Source organism: Podarcis vaucheri (assembly GCF_965113315.1).
Source record: "Podarcis vaucheri genome assembly, chromosome: 14".
In the NCBI taxonomy this organism is placed as follows: Eukaryota; Metazoa; Chordata; class Lepidosauria; order Squamata; family Lacertidae; genus Podarcis; species Podarcis vaucheri.
Genome location: NC_138752.1, coordinates 25,310,533 through 25,325,763, shown reverse-complemented (window position 1 = coordinate 25,325,763; position 15,231 = coordinate 25,310,533). Strand labels below are relative to the sequence as shown.

The 15,231-nt window shown below is 47.7% G+C and overlaps 1 protein-coding gene across 4 annotated transcripts in view; it reads left to right on the top strand.

Annotated features, from left to right (window-relative positions):
• CHD2 (chromodomain helicase DNA binding protein 2) overlaps window positions 1–13,309 on the top strand; it is a 67,031-nt gene extending 53,722 nt beyond the window's left edge. For all 4 annotated transcript variants that reach the window (XM_082198237.1, XM_082198239.1, XM_082198238.1 and 1 more), the window contains 12 exons: window positions 416–555; window positions 692–830; window positions 1,674–1,824; window positions 2,706–2,828; window positions 3,321–3,449; window positions 4,315–4,455; window positions 4,676–4,810; window positions 5,317–5,495; window positions 7,029–7,128; window positions 8,589–8,802; window positions 9,832–10,081; window positions 11,601–13,309. In XM_082198237.1, coding sequence (XP_082054363.1) covers window positions 416–555; window positions 692–830; window positions 1,674–1,824; window positions 2,706–2,828; window positions 3,321–3,449; window positions 4,315–4,455; window positions 4,676–4,810; window positions 5,317–5,495; window positions 7,029–7,128; window positions 8,589–8,802; window positions 9,832–10,081; window positions 11,601–11,934 — 2,035 coding nt within the window. In that variant the 3' untranslated portion in view covers window positions 11,935–13,309. The remainder of the gene's footprint in view (window positions 1–415; window positions 556–691; window positions 831–1,673; window positions 1,825–2,705; window positions 2,829–3,320; window positions 3,450–4,314; window positions 4,456–4,675; window positions 4,811–5,316; window positions 5,496–7,028; window positions 7,129–8,588; window positions 8,803–9,831; window positions 10,082–11,600) is intronic.
• Window positions 13,310–15,231: the final 1,922 nt, after the last annotated feature.

Genomic DNA, 15,231 nt, shown 5'->3' with positions numbered 1-15,231 from the left:
GGGGTGTCTGTGCGACGTTTCGACGAGGTCTGAAGATGCCTGAAGATGACGAGTGAGACCTCGTCGAAACGTCGCACAGACACCCCGACTCTTACACGGGAAGACACCCGAAGACACCAAAACCTGCATATCTATCTATCTATCTATCTATCTATCTATCTATCTATCTATCTATGAGTGTGTGTGGGGGGGGAGACCTATCTGCATCAAAACCGTCTGATTTGGCTCTGCCCCAGACTACACGTCTATGTCTGACCAGATGTTCAGATAAAATCACATCCCATACATTGATAAACGATGCCTCTGGCAGAGGAACTGTTGATGAGTTCCAGTGTGGCACTGGGTTATGAACTATCTGCTGCCACGAGGGAGCTGCGTTTCCATTCACTTCATTGTTCTCTTCTCCCCCCTCCAGGCTGGAGTGCATTGCCCGAGATGCGGAGCTGGTAGACAAATCGGTGGCCGACCTCAAACGCCTTGGGGAGCTTCTTCACAACAGCTGTGTTTCGGCCATGCAGGAGTACGAAGAACACCTGAAAGAGAACCCTGCAGAAAGTAAGTGGAGAAGAGTCTTGTGCCCAGGAAAAAGAGATTGGTTAAAGCACTTGGATCCTCATTCTTTTCAGATAAGCAACTCACCCCTTCCCCCCTGTTGCTTGTAGCTGAAGCATCTGTGGCTCTTTTTTTCCAGACAAAGGACCAGGGAAGAGAAGAGGCCCCACCATTAAGATTTCTGGTGTCCAGGTGAACGTGAAAGCCATCATTCAGCACGAAGAGGAGTTTGCAATGCTGCACAAGACCATCCCAATGGACCTGGAGGAGAGGGCAAGGTGAGTCTGAAGCTTCCTGGGGACGCAGGGAAGAAGAGCGCAAGGAGGTGAGAGTTGGCGTAGAGCAGTGGCAAGAGAGGCCTGACTTTCAGCTGCTTTCCAGATTGCAGCTTTGGTTTATCTGTAAATTAATGGGACTCACTGAGCTTCTGGCTCACCCCTTCATCTTCAGACTCCCAGCTGACTTTCCTTTCTTTAATGAGATAGGCAGAAGAGAATATTCACAGGGGAGCCCTCGGTGGGTCCAGAATGAAGTCCTGCCTCTCAGAATGGGTGTTCATCGCATGTTACATTCAAACCAGTGTACGCATCTGGACACATCTAGTTGGGGTGCACAGACAGTTGAGCTGTGGACTCATGGTTATCTGCATGTAACACTCAATGTATCTAGCTGTGTACACACCATAGTGCAGCTGTGCTCAACAGGTGTACACTCTTTTCACACACCAACACTTGTACATGTGTAGAGAAAGCTTGCACCTCAGTGTAATGGGTGAAGAAGCCTAAAACACTGGAAAGTTTAGGTGAGAAAGACACAAATTTGTGCCTTTACTCTCTCTCCCAGTCCCCCTTCCGTTGCGGACCTTTAGAGGCAGAGAAAAAGAACTCTGATGTAAAAAGTGAAGAGAGACAGTGTCGTTCAGGGGTTATAGTGTTGGACTTAGACCTGGCAGGCCTGTGTTCAAATCCTTACTCGGCCATGGGTGACCATAGGCCAGTCACCCTTAGCCTAGCTTACCTCACAGAGTTGTTGTGAAGATAAAATGGGGAAGGAGGAAAACCATATATACCATCTTGAGCCAAACAACAAAACCTCTTCCCTGCTCTCCCATTAAATTGCAGGTTCTGCCTGACTTGCCGTGTGAAAGCTGCCCATTTTGATGTGGACTGGAGTTTGGAAGATGACTCTCACTTGCTGGTGGGAGTATATGAACATGGCTACGGGAACTGGGAGCTCATCAAATCAGACCCAGAGCTGAAATTAACCAACAAGGTACAAGAAACCTCACATGCAGAGGCCTGGTTTGCATGTATAACACTAAGCCATGGTTAGTTTGGCCAAAGAGTGGTTTGTTTGGCTGTGCAAACTCAGCCAACAGACTAACTGAGGTTTATTTTCTCCCAGCCAAACCACAACGTGAAGCCACAATTTGCTGTTGGCTTACAAACTGTGACATGTTATGGCTATGGTTTAGTGTTATGTTTGAAACCATAGCCTTGCTTAACCATGGTTTGTTAGGCCACTCCACCCTAGATCCTCACTAAGCTGTTGAGGCAAAGCTAGTTGGAAAATGAAAGCTTCGGAGAAACAAGATGCGCCTTGTTTGCAGGTCTGTGAACATGGTTTGTTGAACGAGCCATAGCTAGAACAAACCATGGCATACTATCATGTGTGAATGCAGGCAGTGCGTGTGTGTCTGCTGCCAAGTGTTTGGCTTCCTCCAAAGATAATTTCAACCCTCCACTGAGCAACCAGCCTTAAATCAAAACAAGTAATGGCAATAATGGGGCAAAACAACATCTCTGGAAGTCTGTTGTGCTCAGGGAAACTGGGTATAAGTTCTGTGGTTCAACTGGCAATGTATTTTGCTGTTGACTACACCCTGCAAGGCTCATGGAAAAGCTGGGCAGAAGAAAAAGAAACATTTATTTATACTCTTAAAGAATGCTGCCTCTTAGAGCAGAAAACACTGCTCTAGTGTTTGGATTACTGATGGATGTCCAATTCCCCCCACTTTGAATTCTTAATCCACTTCCCCATTTTCTTAGTTGTAGCTTTCTGTATCTTATATTTGGAAAGCAGTATATGTGTGGGGGCTCTTGTTATCAGACCTTTGATGCCCATGTCCTTAAAAACATTCTCCCCCCCCCCAGATCCTTCCTGTTGAGACAGACAAGAAGCCTCAGGGGAAGCAGCTCCAGGCACGAGTCGACTACTTGCTGAAACTACTCAAGAAAGACATGGAGAAAAAGGATGGAACGAAAGAGGTGGAAGAGGTCAGTTCCACCATGGATGAATCGCAGCAGGAAAGGCAGAGTCACTAGACCAGGCCTTGTGCATTTCACACATCTGACTTGGCACTGCAGTAGTGCACAGGTCAGCTTTCTAGTCTCTGTGGAGGCAAATGCATGCTTTGGAAACATACGGATGGAGCTTTGCAAAATCTCTCAAACCAGAGTGAAGGCTGAATAGGACCCCCAGGTCTTTTAAAGCAGCATATGCCAAGCCTGGTGCCCCCAAGTTTGGACCACAGGTCATCAGCCCCATCCAGCACAAGTGTGTTTCTGTTAACATCAGCATCATGCCGCCTAGGGCTGATGTGAGTCGTAGCCGGTCCAGAACTCACAAAGAGGGGGCACCATGTTAGCAGAATGCGCTGTGCGCTACAAGGCTGTACATCTCGGTCTGTGTGTCATCTGGGAGGGAAGCTTTCCTTGGGAAGTTGCAGTTCTCCTGCTCGTGACTGACTTCTTCTTCTCTCAACTTAGACCAAGGCGAAAAAGAGGAAGCCCCGCGCAAAGAAGGAAAACAAGTCTCTCAAAGGGAGAGATGAGCATGGGAATGAGGTCTCCTCTCCTCGACAGTCAGACAACCCCTCAGAAGAAGGAGAGGTCAAGGTAAGCCCAGTTTGGCAGGTCTCCTGTGATTCCACATGCCCACCTGCGCAATATCTGATGTGCAGATTCTATTGTGTTGAATAATATATACAGCTGGCAGATGAAGAATCGGAAGTTCTCTTTTTTCTGTCCTTCCTTCCTTCCTTCCTTCCTTCCTTCCTTCCTTCCTTCCTTCCTTCCTTCTTTCCTTCCTCTCTTTCCCTCTTTCTCTCTTTCTCTCTTTCTCTCCTTTTCTGGTCTATGTTTTTATTTAGATCAGCTTTTTAGCTTTGATAAAGCAAGTATTTGATATTTTTGTATTCCTTTTAAAATTTATTTCCCCCCCTCCCCCCAAAAAAATCCACCAGGAGCTGGTGGCTAAGATTTTGTTTCCCAGATGCCTCACCTCAGGCACAGCCAGCAGAGCCCCTTCCCCTGTTCAGCTTCTGTAGTCTTTCTCCGCTCCCCACAATGATAGCTTTGAAAATCAGGTTTGTTTTTTGTTTTTTAAAAAAAACAAACCCATAATAGCTGTGCACATTAGCCTCATGTGGATGATCCATGCCATTGCTGTTCCATTCAGATTATGGCTTGTGTAGACTATAACTTGGCCCTTCAGATGTCTCGGACTACAACTTCCATCATCCACAGGCAGAGGTGTTATCACAGTTCAAGGATTCATTCCAGCTAGGTAGAAGCACTTAAGGGCTGGTGAGGAAGAGAAGGTGGGGTAGAGGAGGGGCCTGGATAGAGTCACTAGGGCCCGATACAGAGGCGCAGGGGACAAATTCACCACCACCTAACCTGCAATCCCTCAGCCCTGAAATAAATGAAATAGGTTTGATTTTTTTCCCCTCCCCTTCCTGCTTTTCCCCTTTCCTTGCAGGAGGATGGCTTAGATGGCAGCCCTGTGAGAAAGAAGCAGAAGAAGAAAGAGGACAAAGAAAACAAGATAAAACAGACGGCAAGCAAGAAAGAAAAGGAAGAGGAGAAAGAGAGGAGGAAGACAAAGGGCAAAAGAGAAAAGGTAACGGAGGTTGGCTTGCTCCACAAGGAAAAGTCACATAGGGATCAGTTTAGCAACCCTGGGTGAGATACTGAGTAATAATTTCTCACGCAGAACTGTATCAGGAACTCCCTTCTCTGGCTTCAGCCTGGCCTCATCTCTCTCGTTTCTCTGTGTGAAATTACTGCAAATGCCGTGCTTTGTTTTTATGTTTGCCATGCCTCGTTTTGTCTTTTTACAGGCCAAAGGCAGCGATGCCAAATCTGCAGGCAAAGGGAAGCGATCTCAGGGCCCCGTCCACATTACAGCTGGGAGTGAGCCCATCCCCATTGGAGAAGAGGAAGAGGATGACTTGGACCAGGAAACATTCAGCATAGTAAGTATTTCCTGCTGGGGTTCAGAGAGAAAGTGGTCCCATTCATCATTCCAGCCCCATGAGGTTTAAACTAGTTGATCTCATCTTTGCGCTTCAGAATTTTTGCAAGCTACTTGATTCAAGTCAGCAGCATGTACCTTTTCATTCATTTATTTAGAAGCATTTTATATACGGCTTTGTATTTCAAGAAACCCTTAAGCAAGGCACAGTAGGCAGTGGTATGAGCAGGTTGGGTTTATGGCGGGTGGTTTGGACTACAACTCCCAGCATGCATTGGCCAGGGCTGATGGGAGCTGTAGTTCAAAACACCTGGAGCGCACCAGCTGTGGAAAATGTTGAAAAGGCAGAATGAATGTTGGAGGTTCTGTCCCATATGTGGTGGCATGAGCACAAATAATCCCGAATTCACAATTTTCAAAAGATGGCTAGGGCTGCCCCCTGTAGGAAGGCGGTAAATAAATCCTCAATAACGTGTAGCTTTGCTCTCTCTGCTGCTCCCCTCCCAGTGCAAAGAGCGGATGAGGCCTGTCAAAAAGGCTTTGAAGCAGCTGGACAAGCCAGACAAGGGACTGACGGTGCAGGAGCAGCTGGAGCACACGCGCAGCTGCCTGCTGAAGATCGGCGACCGCATCTCGGAGTGCCTGAAAGCCTACTCAGACCAGGAGCTCATCAAGCTCTGGAGAAGGTAACCAGCTCCACCTGCCCGCCTGTCTTCCTGCCTGTCAGGCCTTCCACTGCGCTCTGACGCTGGTTAGCTACTGAGGTCAGGTTTAAGGAAGTTGGTTTACAACCTTGGCCCACCTAGCTGTGTATTGTCTACCTTGACTGGCAGCGGGTCTTCAAGGAACAGCTGCTCCTCATGCAGGAGGTCCCAGGTTTGATCCATGTTTGATCCATGTTTGATGTAGTACAGTATTTTAATATATTTTTTGGAAGCCGCCCAGAGTGGCTGGGGAAGCCCAGCCAGATGGGCGGGGTATAAATAAATTATTATTATTATTATTATTATTATTATTATTATTATTATTATTATTATTATCCCTTGGAGATCTGCCGGTCTGTATGGACCTTAGTGGACCATAGATCTGACTTGGTACGAGGTAGTTTCTTCAGTCCCTATACCTTTGGGGGAAAGAGCATCCCACTTTGTGTGCAGAAATCCCCAAGTTCAATCCCCAGCTATTCCTGGTAGGGCTTGGAAAGGCTGCCTCTCTAAAGCCCTGGAGAGCTGCTGCTGGTCAGTGTGAACAACATTCAGGTAGAAGGATCAGTGGTCTGCTTCTTTTATAAAGAAGCTTCCTAGTCATTTCATTTATTAGACTTACTAGTTGCTCGTCACCTGAAGGTCTCCAAGCAACTTAACAGTAAGGACAAGGTACACAACGCACCCTGTGCTGTAAGCTACCCTGGCAGAAATGCAATATAGTGAGTGCAAAATGTAGGAAGTCGCCTTATACCGAGTAAGATCATTGGTCCATCTAGCTCAGCAGCATCATCTCTGATTGGCAGCAGCTCTCCAGGGTTTCAGGCAGGGGGCATCGTGTCCCTAGGTAGAGATGCTGGGCATTGAATCTGGGACCGTCTGCTTGCAAAACAGATGCTCTCCCACTGAGCTTTTACATTTCAAAATATTTTGCTAAATATTGGTTGCTTTGGCTTAGAATTTAGATTTAGGGGTTTTTTTAAATGAAGGAATTAACGATACCTGAGTTTAGATAGTAAAAACATGTGTTGTAAAACGGCTAATAAAATGGAGTAAAAAAACCAAACATCAGGGAAGGGCAGGGTAGGAAGTCAAGAAGAAACAGCTTTAAAAATGTATAACGTTCTGGAATATTTTTGGAGGTTTAATAAAAATGATTGGGGAGGGGGCGGGAAGAATTTAGATTTGTAAGAATAAAAACTATAACATTATTGCCACACACAGCACAGCAGGCCTGGATTTCTTGGGTTATATTTGATTTGAGGTTCTGCATGGCTCAGGCCTTGAATGTACAAAGTCATCCCAAAGAGAAGAGATGCCTCCTGAGCATATGCAGAGTGTGCCTCTCCAGTCTCAGCTGGGTGATCTCCAGATAGACTGCATTCAGGTGGAATCAGGGGATGGGGGCCTCATCCGGGCTAGACTGATAGAGGAAAGGGGTAAGCAAATTGCTGTTCTGTCAGTTCACTAAAGGGGGAAAATGAAAAAAAATGAAATCCATTCGCCTCCTTCCAGGAACCTGTGGATATTTGTGTCCAAGTTCACAGAATTTGACGCGAGAAAGTTGCACAAGTTGTACAAGATGGCTCACAAGAAGCGGTCGCAGGATGAGGAGGTGAGTCTGAAAAACTGAGAGAGGGGTGGGGGGGGGGAGAGAGAGCGCTTGGCTCTTGTCACTGAAAGGCAGGATACAAATCTAATTTTAAAAAAATAAGCAAAGGAGATTTGTCCTGTAGAACAGGCTTCGCCAAGCTGGTGTTTTCAAGACGTTTTGGAGCACAACTCTGGACAGCTAGCTTTGTGATGCTGGGGCTGATGGGAGTTGTGGTCTAAAACATCTGGAGGGGGCACCAGGTTGGTGAAGGCTGCTGTAGAAAATAGGCGGTGCCCTTGGGATCCCTTCCACCTCTGTCATTCTGTGATTCTGTGATGCACCCTTAGAAACCAGAAGGAGCCTGGGCAAAGCTTTCTTGATTTGGTCTGCAGATGTACAGTATTCTCTTTTGCTCCCAGACACTCTCTGCATCTTTTGCATGGGCTAGCTGGGAGTCAGAAGGCTCAGTAAGGAGACTATAGAGCCAGAAGAGGGTTGGAGCAACGGTCCTGCAAGGAAAAGTTGCGGTTTTGGGGAGGTCATTTGTTTGCTTTGAAAAATAAGGGGAGATATGCTGGATAAGAGGTACATAAAGCTATGTGTGGTTTAGGGCAGTGGGTCCACAAGTGAGTCTCAAGGCTGTGTAGACTTTAACAGCGAACACAGATGGCGTGCTTACCTGCCCATGAATAAAAACTCTGAATAACTTTGTTTAGTACTATAACAATTTCAGTGAAGTCCAGATTGATAGGGACGTTAAGTAAACTTTTTGCTTGGAGGCCTCAAGTAATGGCAAAAAAATAGGCAAACCAGCAGTTAAAATGCACCAGATTGATGGATGCTGAAGATGCAAAGTTCAAAATTCACATGACAATCGAATCAATGGGTCGCCATTCTGAGTAAATTTGGACCAGCAGCTCACCGTACTAAAAAAAAGGTTGGGATCCTCTGGTGTGGAGAGATAGTGAGCAGAGGGAGGTTTTTCATTTTTTCTCGTAATACTAGAGCTCCACTGAAGCTGAATGTTGGGAGTTTCAGGACAGACATAAGAAAGGACTTCCTCATTCAGCAGCATAGTTAAACTGTGGAACTCACTCCCACAGGAGGCAGATTGGCCACCATCTTGGATGGATTGGGCAAATGTGTGGGTTATCAATAGCTACCAGCAACAATGGCTATGCCTATGCTCTGCCTCCGCAGTCAGGCCTTATGCCTCAATACTAGTCTCTGGCGCTCACAGGAGGGGAGATCTACTATTGCACTGAAGTCCAGCTTTGGGAGTTCCCATGGAGGCCTCTGGTTGGCTGCTGTGAGAACTGGATGCTGTGCTAGAAGAGTCCCTGGCCTGATCCAGTTCTTCCTATGTTCTCACGACAAGATTTGTGTGGGAAGGGCCCATTCGCGCTGTCCTCAGGTGACTCAGTCAATGCCAGGAGCCTTTTATTGTGAATTAACTGTCCCCCTCCCCTCGTCATCCTCAGCAGGAACAGAGGAAAAGGGAGGAGGCCCTGGGAGGCAAGAAACCGTTTCGGTCGGAGGCATCTGGGTCCGGCCGAGATTCTGTGATGTCTCAGATACCTCATGGACCTCATGCTCAGAAGCTCCACCAGCCTCCGACGTCGCATCCTTCCCAAATGCACGGGCACCAGCGGGAGAACTACAACAACCCAAACAAGAGGCATTTCAGCAGTGCAGGTCAGAGACCAAGCAGGAGCCCACAAAGAGCCTTCTCTCCTTACTCCTCTGGGTAGAACTTCTCCCTCCCTCCAGATTGAGTGGATGGCCATTGCTCCCCAACCTGGCTTCTTCCAGATGTTGCTCAAGTCCTGTCAGCCCAAGCCAGTATGGCCAGTTAACAGGGAGGATCCATCAGCCTCCAGGGGTGGACTACTATAATTCACTCTATGTGGGTCAGCCCTTGAAGACAGCCTGGAAATTGCAACTAGTGCAAAATACCATGGCAAGAATGCTGGTAGGGGCAGGAGGCTCTGAGCTTATTATTGTCCTTTAAAAATTTTTTGCCTCAAGATGCCTTCAGGAATCTTTTATTGTAAAAAAATGCCATTTCAGAAGTTGTGTTTATTTATCTGTAAAGGGAGCGGGAGGCGCTGTGGTCTTAACCACTGAGCCTCTTGGGCTTGCTGATCAAAAGGTCGGCAGTTTGAATCTGTGTGATGGGGTGAGCTCCTCTTGCTCTGTCCTAGCTCCTGCCAACCTAGCAGTTCAAAAGCACACCAGTGCAAGTAGATAAATAGGCACCACTGCGGCGAGAAAGTAAACAGCATTTCCGTGCGCTCTGGTTTCTGTCATGGTGTTCCGTTGCACCAGATGCGTTTTAGCCATGCTGGACACGTGACCTGGAAAGGTGTCTGTGGACAAATGCCAGCTCCCTCGGCCTGAAAGTGAGATGAGCGGCGCAACCCCATAGTCGCCTTTGACTGGACTTAACTGTCCAGGGGTCCTTTACCTGTAACCTTATACTGCTCATTCCAAAACAAGGCTTATAAGTGCTTCACAAAGTATAAAAGCCTATTATACATTTTGGCTTAAGGGTTTGTACGGAGGGACAGGCAGGCTTTGTACAGTCCATTGTGACTGATCTGATCGTGGAGAACCCCCATCGCACGCATCAGCTTCCAGGGACCCCTAGGGATCCTGTCCTTGCCCATTCAGGGGCGTTTCGTGAAACCGAGTCGAGCCTTCCCCTCCCTTCTGTTTGTGCAGAGAGAGGTGACTGGCAGAGAGACCGCAAATTCAGCTACGGCGGCAACAGCAACCAAGTGTGGGGCGGAGAACGGCATCATCAGTATGAACCGCATTGGTACAAAGAGCACCACTATGGAGACCGCCGGCCGCGTGGCGAGCCTCGTGGTGAACCTCGCAACTACCGGCTGAACAACCCAAGCCGCAAGCGGCCATATGAACAGTACAACAGTGACCGAGATCACCGGGGCCACAGGGACTATTACGACAGGTGAGCCGCCAGCAGCAGAACTTGGGTAGCCGATTCCCTGCACTCAGCAACCAGGCCTCTCCAGCTCTGCCCTGAGCTGTTTCATGTCCTCCTCGCCCCCAGCACTGGCCACTAGGTGGAGGCCTGGCTTTGTTGAATGAGGTGACAACTTAATTTCTAGCCAGGCCCCAGCATTGAGCAGCGACATCAGAGTATTCCAACAAAAATGGGAGAAGCGGGAGTGGAGATGCCCAGTGTTCACTTATTCATCCCACATTCAGGACTGAAATCAGTCCAGTAAATGCAATCTGTATTCACTGTTGTTTTTGTTTTCAGTTCACAAACCATACGCAGTTGATTAGTAGTAGTAGGAACAGTTTTGTTTAGCTGTAAGCCAAAACAGAGAAAAAAGACTTGAGCCACAAGTTTGGCTCTTAATTTCCTGTCAGCCAGTGCAGTAGAGAAACATACAGTGGTGCCTCGCAAGACGAAATTAATTCGTTCTGCGAGTTTTTTCGTTTTGCGAATTTTTCGTCTTGTGAAGCACGGTTTCCCATAGGAATGCATTGAAACGGTTTCCCATAGGAAAAAGGAAACAAACTTGCAAGACGTTTTCGTCTTGTGAAGCAAGCCCATAGGGAAATTCGTCTTGCGAAGCAACTCAAAAAACGAAAAACTCTTTTGTCTTGCAAGCTTTTCGTCTTGCGAGGCATTCGTCTTGCGAGGTACCACTGTACAAGGTAACATCGTTTTCCTTGTCCGTCTGCAAAAAGCACATGCGCTCACTTGGTGGAACAACCGCCCCCTCCCCCCGGTCGCTAAAGACAAACATTAGATCACTCCCCCCCCCCTTATGCACTGAATTTCCTTTGCATTGAAACGAGCAGGGTAGAATAACGTCATGACGATGGAATGCATTTACATAATTATTTACGTAAGTTGCGTAATTTCACCACAGTCAGACAAATAACATGGTTCTGGGCAGAAGACGACTTGCAGTGGACTGGAAGCAGTGCCACGTGTAGACTAGCAATAGGATGATCTCCTGCTCTCAGCCACCTCCTGTCAATTACTGTGTCTTGAGGAACTCGGGGGGGGGGGGCGCAGTCAGAACACCGTTACAGAGTGAGGCCAACTGAGATCAGGGGAAGGCAACTTCCCTTTACCACTGGCTGGAACGCGAAATGTTTTCTTGATTATTTGAATGGGTTGGACATGGTCTTGTTTCGGTAGACATGGAGCCCTCATTTGGACTGTGTCCCTTTTTCTCCCTGCACTTCCCAAAAGATGCGAGGGGGGAGCTAGTTGGGGACTGCTTTCTCCCATACAAACTGCCCCAGGTCACTATGGTCTGCAGGTGGGTCATTGCATGCGGACATGGGCCTGTGATTTACTTCTCTCCAAACAAACCATGTTGAGAAACCAACCTGGTGCCCTATGGACTATGGCTCCCACCATCTGGGCCCGGCCATCTGGGAATGGGATGTTTCCTCAGTCCCCACTTCTGAGCCAACTGCTCTCTGTGCTTGCTTCTGCCTAGGCATCACCATGATTCGAAGCGACGGAGATCAGACGAGTTCCGGTCTCAGAATTACCACCAACAGGACTTCAGGAGGATGCCTGACCATAGGCCTTCCATGGGCTACCATGGCCAGGGCCCCTCAGACCATTACCGGCCTTTCCACCTGGACAAATCGCCGGATTACAAACAGCTTCTCCCCCCTCCTCACTCCCAAGTCTCGGACCCTCGCTCCCCACCCTCACAGAAATCCCCACACGACACCAAGTCCCCTCTAGATCACCGGTCACCCCTAGACAGGTCATTAGAACAAAAGAACAATCCAGATTATAACTGGAGCAGCCGGAAAACTTAGATTTCATGGTTGGGAGATCAGGCTAGGACCTCATCTGAGGTAATTTGGCCTGAGGTAAAATGGCAGCTGCTGTGGTTCGTAACCAGAGACTCTGAACCTGCTGCTGTTGGGTCCTACATTTGCAGAAGGATCATAAGAGCTGGACCAATCGTGGGGGGGTTGCCTGGATTTCTGCCCCAATCTCTCCTCACATAATCCTGCTGGCCAAATGTTTGGGGAGTTGACTTCCCTTCACTCGAGTGACCTGTTGCGGGGAAAAGGCCAGGCCCACCCTGGGTTTTTGTTTTGTTTTCTGTATCTTGAGGCCTAAGTGGTCTCCCATGGACATTTCATGGAACTTGAATCGATGGCTGCCTGAGGCACAGACGGAGGAAAGAGACCTATATGGCCTCGCTATGGAGATCCAAGTCGTTGGCTGGGATGGAGAATGGGAACGGAGGTGCTGGACTGTGTGGGTTTGCCCCTCTTGAACAGTGGAGGTTTGGCATAGGGATGAGGGGTGGGTGGTGGGGAACAAGTCCCGAGGTGGCTGGCGCAGCCTTTCAGTAACAGGACCTGAACATCTCCAACTGTAGGTGCCTGAGACTTGCACACATATATATATGCAAGTCTCGGGCGCCTACAGTTGGAGATGTTCAGGTCCTGTTACTGAAAGGCTGCACCATTCATCTCAGGACTTGCTCCTCCCCACTCCTCCCTCACCCCTATGCCAAACCTCCACTGTTCAACAGAGGCAAACCCACAGGTGCCAAGCCTTGCAGGACTTGAGCATCTCCACCTGTAGGTGCCCGAGACTTGCATATAGTCTCAGGCACCTACAGTTGGAGATGTTCAGGTCCTGTTACTGAAACACCAGGGCTTGGGGGGGAAATGCACTCCCCCACTGTAGGTTGATTCTCATTTCTCGTTTTCCCAGGAAAGAACATTAACTGCATATGTTAGAATCTGTATTGTCTGCTGTGTGCCAGGATTGAGGAAGTAGCGCTGGGTTTGGATCCCAGTTTGGATGAATTCTTGATGGATTTGGGAATGGGGGAGGAAGATTATTTCTGGGGCCCATTCCCGACATCTGCATGGCAGTATTGTCCCCCACCCATTTTCTCCAATATCTACAGACCGGAAGGACTAAGCTGTGGATTTCTGAGGGGGAGGGAGAAACAGAACATTACCCCACCGGCTAAAAGAAAAACAACAACAGCCGCAACCAGTTATTGATAATTAATTTATATTTGTGACAAAAAGAATTGCCACTGTCCCAGTGATTTCTGATGTAAATATGTTTGTTTATAGAGTATGTATTAAAAAAAATTTCCTACATTGTAGGCTGTACTTTGGATTCTTGTATATTAAAATGTGACATGGACATTTTCAGAAATTGGACTGACTGCTTGTTTTCTGTTTGCTACCGCCGCGCGATGAGTTCCTTGTGTCAGTTTGTTGGACGGTTTTGAGGTTTGGCTTACCTGGACTGATTCCAGGCTACAGCAGACATGTCCAAACACACTCTCACATGCAGGACTGCATGTACGGGCACACGTTCTCACACACATACTTTCTCTCACCCATGAAGCACTCGGCGAGGGGGAGAATGCTCTGTTTCCTCGAGTTTCTTGGATGAAAGGCAGGATATAAATCTTGGTCTTCCCTACTTCCTGTGCAGAAAATGCAGGACATTTTTCTGGATGAACCCACCGTGTAGGCACACGTTTTCCAAAATGAGGCTCACCACTTCATTGAAAACCTCATTTTATGTGCACATGTAACAGCGGGATGATGAGCGAGGGGTATCCTGCCTGCCAGAATCTTAAAAAATGCTCCTTAAATCGTTTGTCAGATGCTCAAGCTCCCAAGTTTCAGAATATTCTTGAATCTGACCTTTTCATCATGATCCTGCACCAACTCACCATTTGTGTTGCAAGCACTACGTCTGTATAAAGCTTGCCTGACAAATGACCTTTCATGGGTGTTGTCTCCTGGCTAGTATCTGAGCAAACTGGCCCAATTCCCAGATATTGAAGAGGCCTGTACATAAATACACTGCAATTCAATAGATCAGGATGGAGAACCTCGTCTGAATGGGCAACATTAGGCCTCAAGTGTGGCCTCCAAGTCTATCTCTATATGGCCCTCAGGACTCTGAAGCACACACACACACACAAAAATTCACCCTGCTTTGCACTTCCCTGGGTTTGTTTTTTTTTTTTGCCTGGCTGGCCTGTGTGCTTGAATTCTAACACTGCTTTTTGCCTGCCTGGATTGAGGCTAGAGAATTGTGGCCCTCAGACTGAAAAACAGCTCGGATGACTTCATGGGGTCAGCCAAAAATGTGATAAATGAATCCGTTGACATAGAAGACGACAGTTATAACATGATGGCATGTTGTATGTCTACTTATGGCAATATTTTAGAATCTTGAGTTTTAGTTTCCATATTTGTAGGCATTGGCTACCAGGCTTCCATTAAACTGGAAGGTAGTGGACTCTTTCACTGAAGGTTTTCAAGCAGAGGTTGGATAGCCTTCTGTCAGGGATCCTTGAGTTGAGATTCCTGCATTGCAAGGGGTTGGACTCGATGACCTTTGAGGTCCTTTCCAACTCTGTAATTCTGTGATTCTATGGCATTAGCTTTCATGCACCAATCATTTCTTCAGATAACATGAAATGTCACCCTGCATTGACAAGTATATGTAGGTTTAGAAAGGGGCAGACATTAGCAGCTTGGAGGGGGAGGGAATACCTTAGGAGCTGGCTCTTTCTGGCTAGAGCTGTCTTTCCACATCACTTTTTGTAACAGACTTTAAAGTTTAGTGACAGGATATTGGACAAGATGGGTCTTTGGCCTGCTCCAACAGGACTCCTTCTTAAGTGACAGTGGAGCAGCGCTCAGCAGCGGAATAGGATGCCTTGAGTATATCCTGGCAGCCCTGGTCTTTAATCCTCTGCCTTACTTAGCCTTTCCAGGCCAGCGCATTTTACGGAACACACACCTCTGACTTCTGTCCCTTGGGCAGTTGTACATAGCGCATCAGATGGGGGAAGTCCACCCCCAACTAACTGGCTTCCTGCCTTCAGAAACAGTTTTGTTTGGTTGTTGGTTGGGCTTGTTTTCTTGGAAACCTGGCTTTGTTGAGACCAAAAGGGATTTACTGGCCTTGCCCTGTTGCTCAACTCACACAGGTGCTTAACTTGCCTGGCTGCTTCCCATCTTCCGTGAAGCTTCCTCCACTGGGGCTCTGCCTTACACCCTGGGATTCCTCAGAGTTGAGTAAGAGCAGAAATAAAAGCATTTTCATGCAGC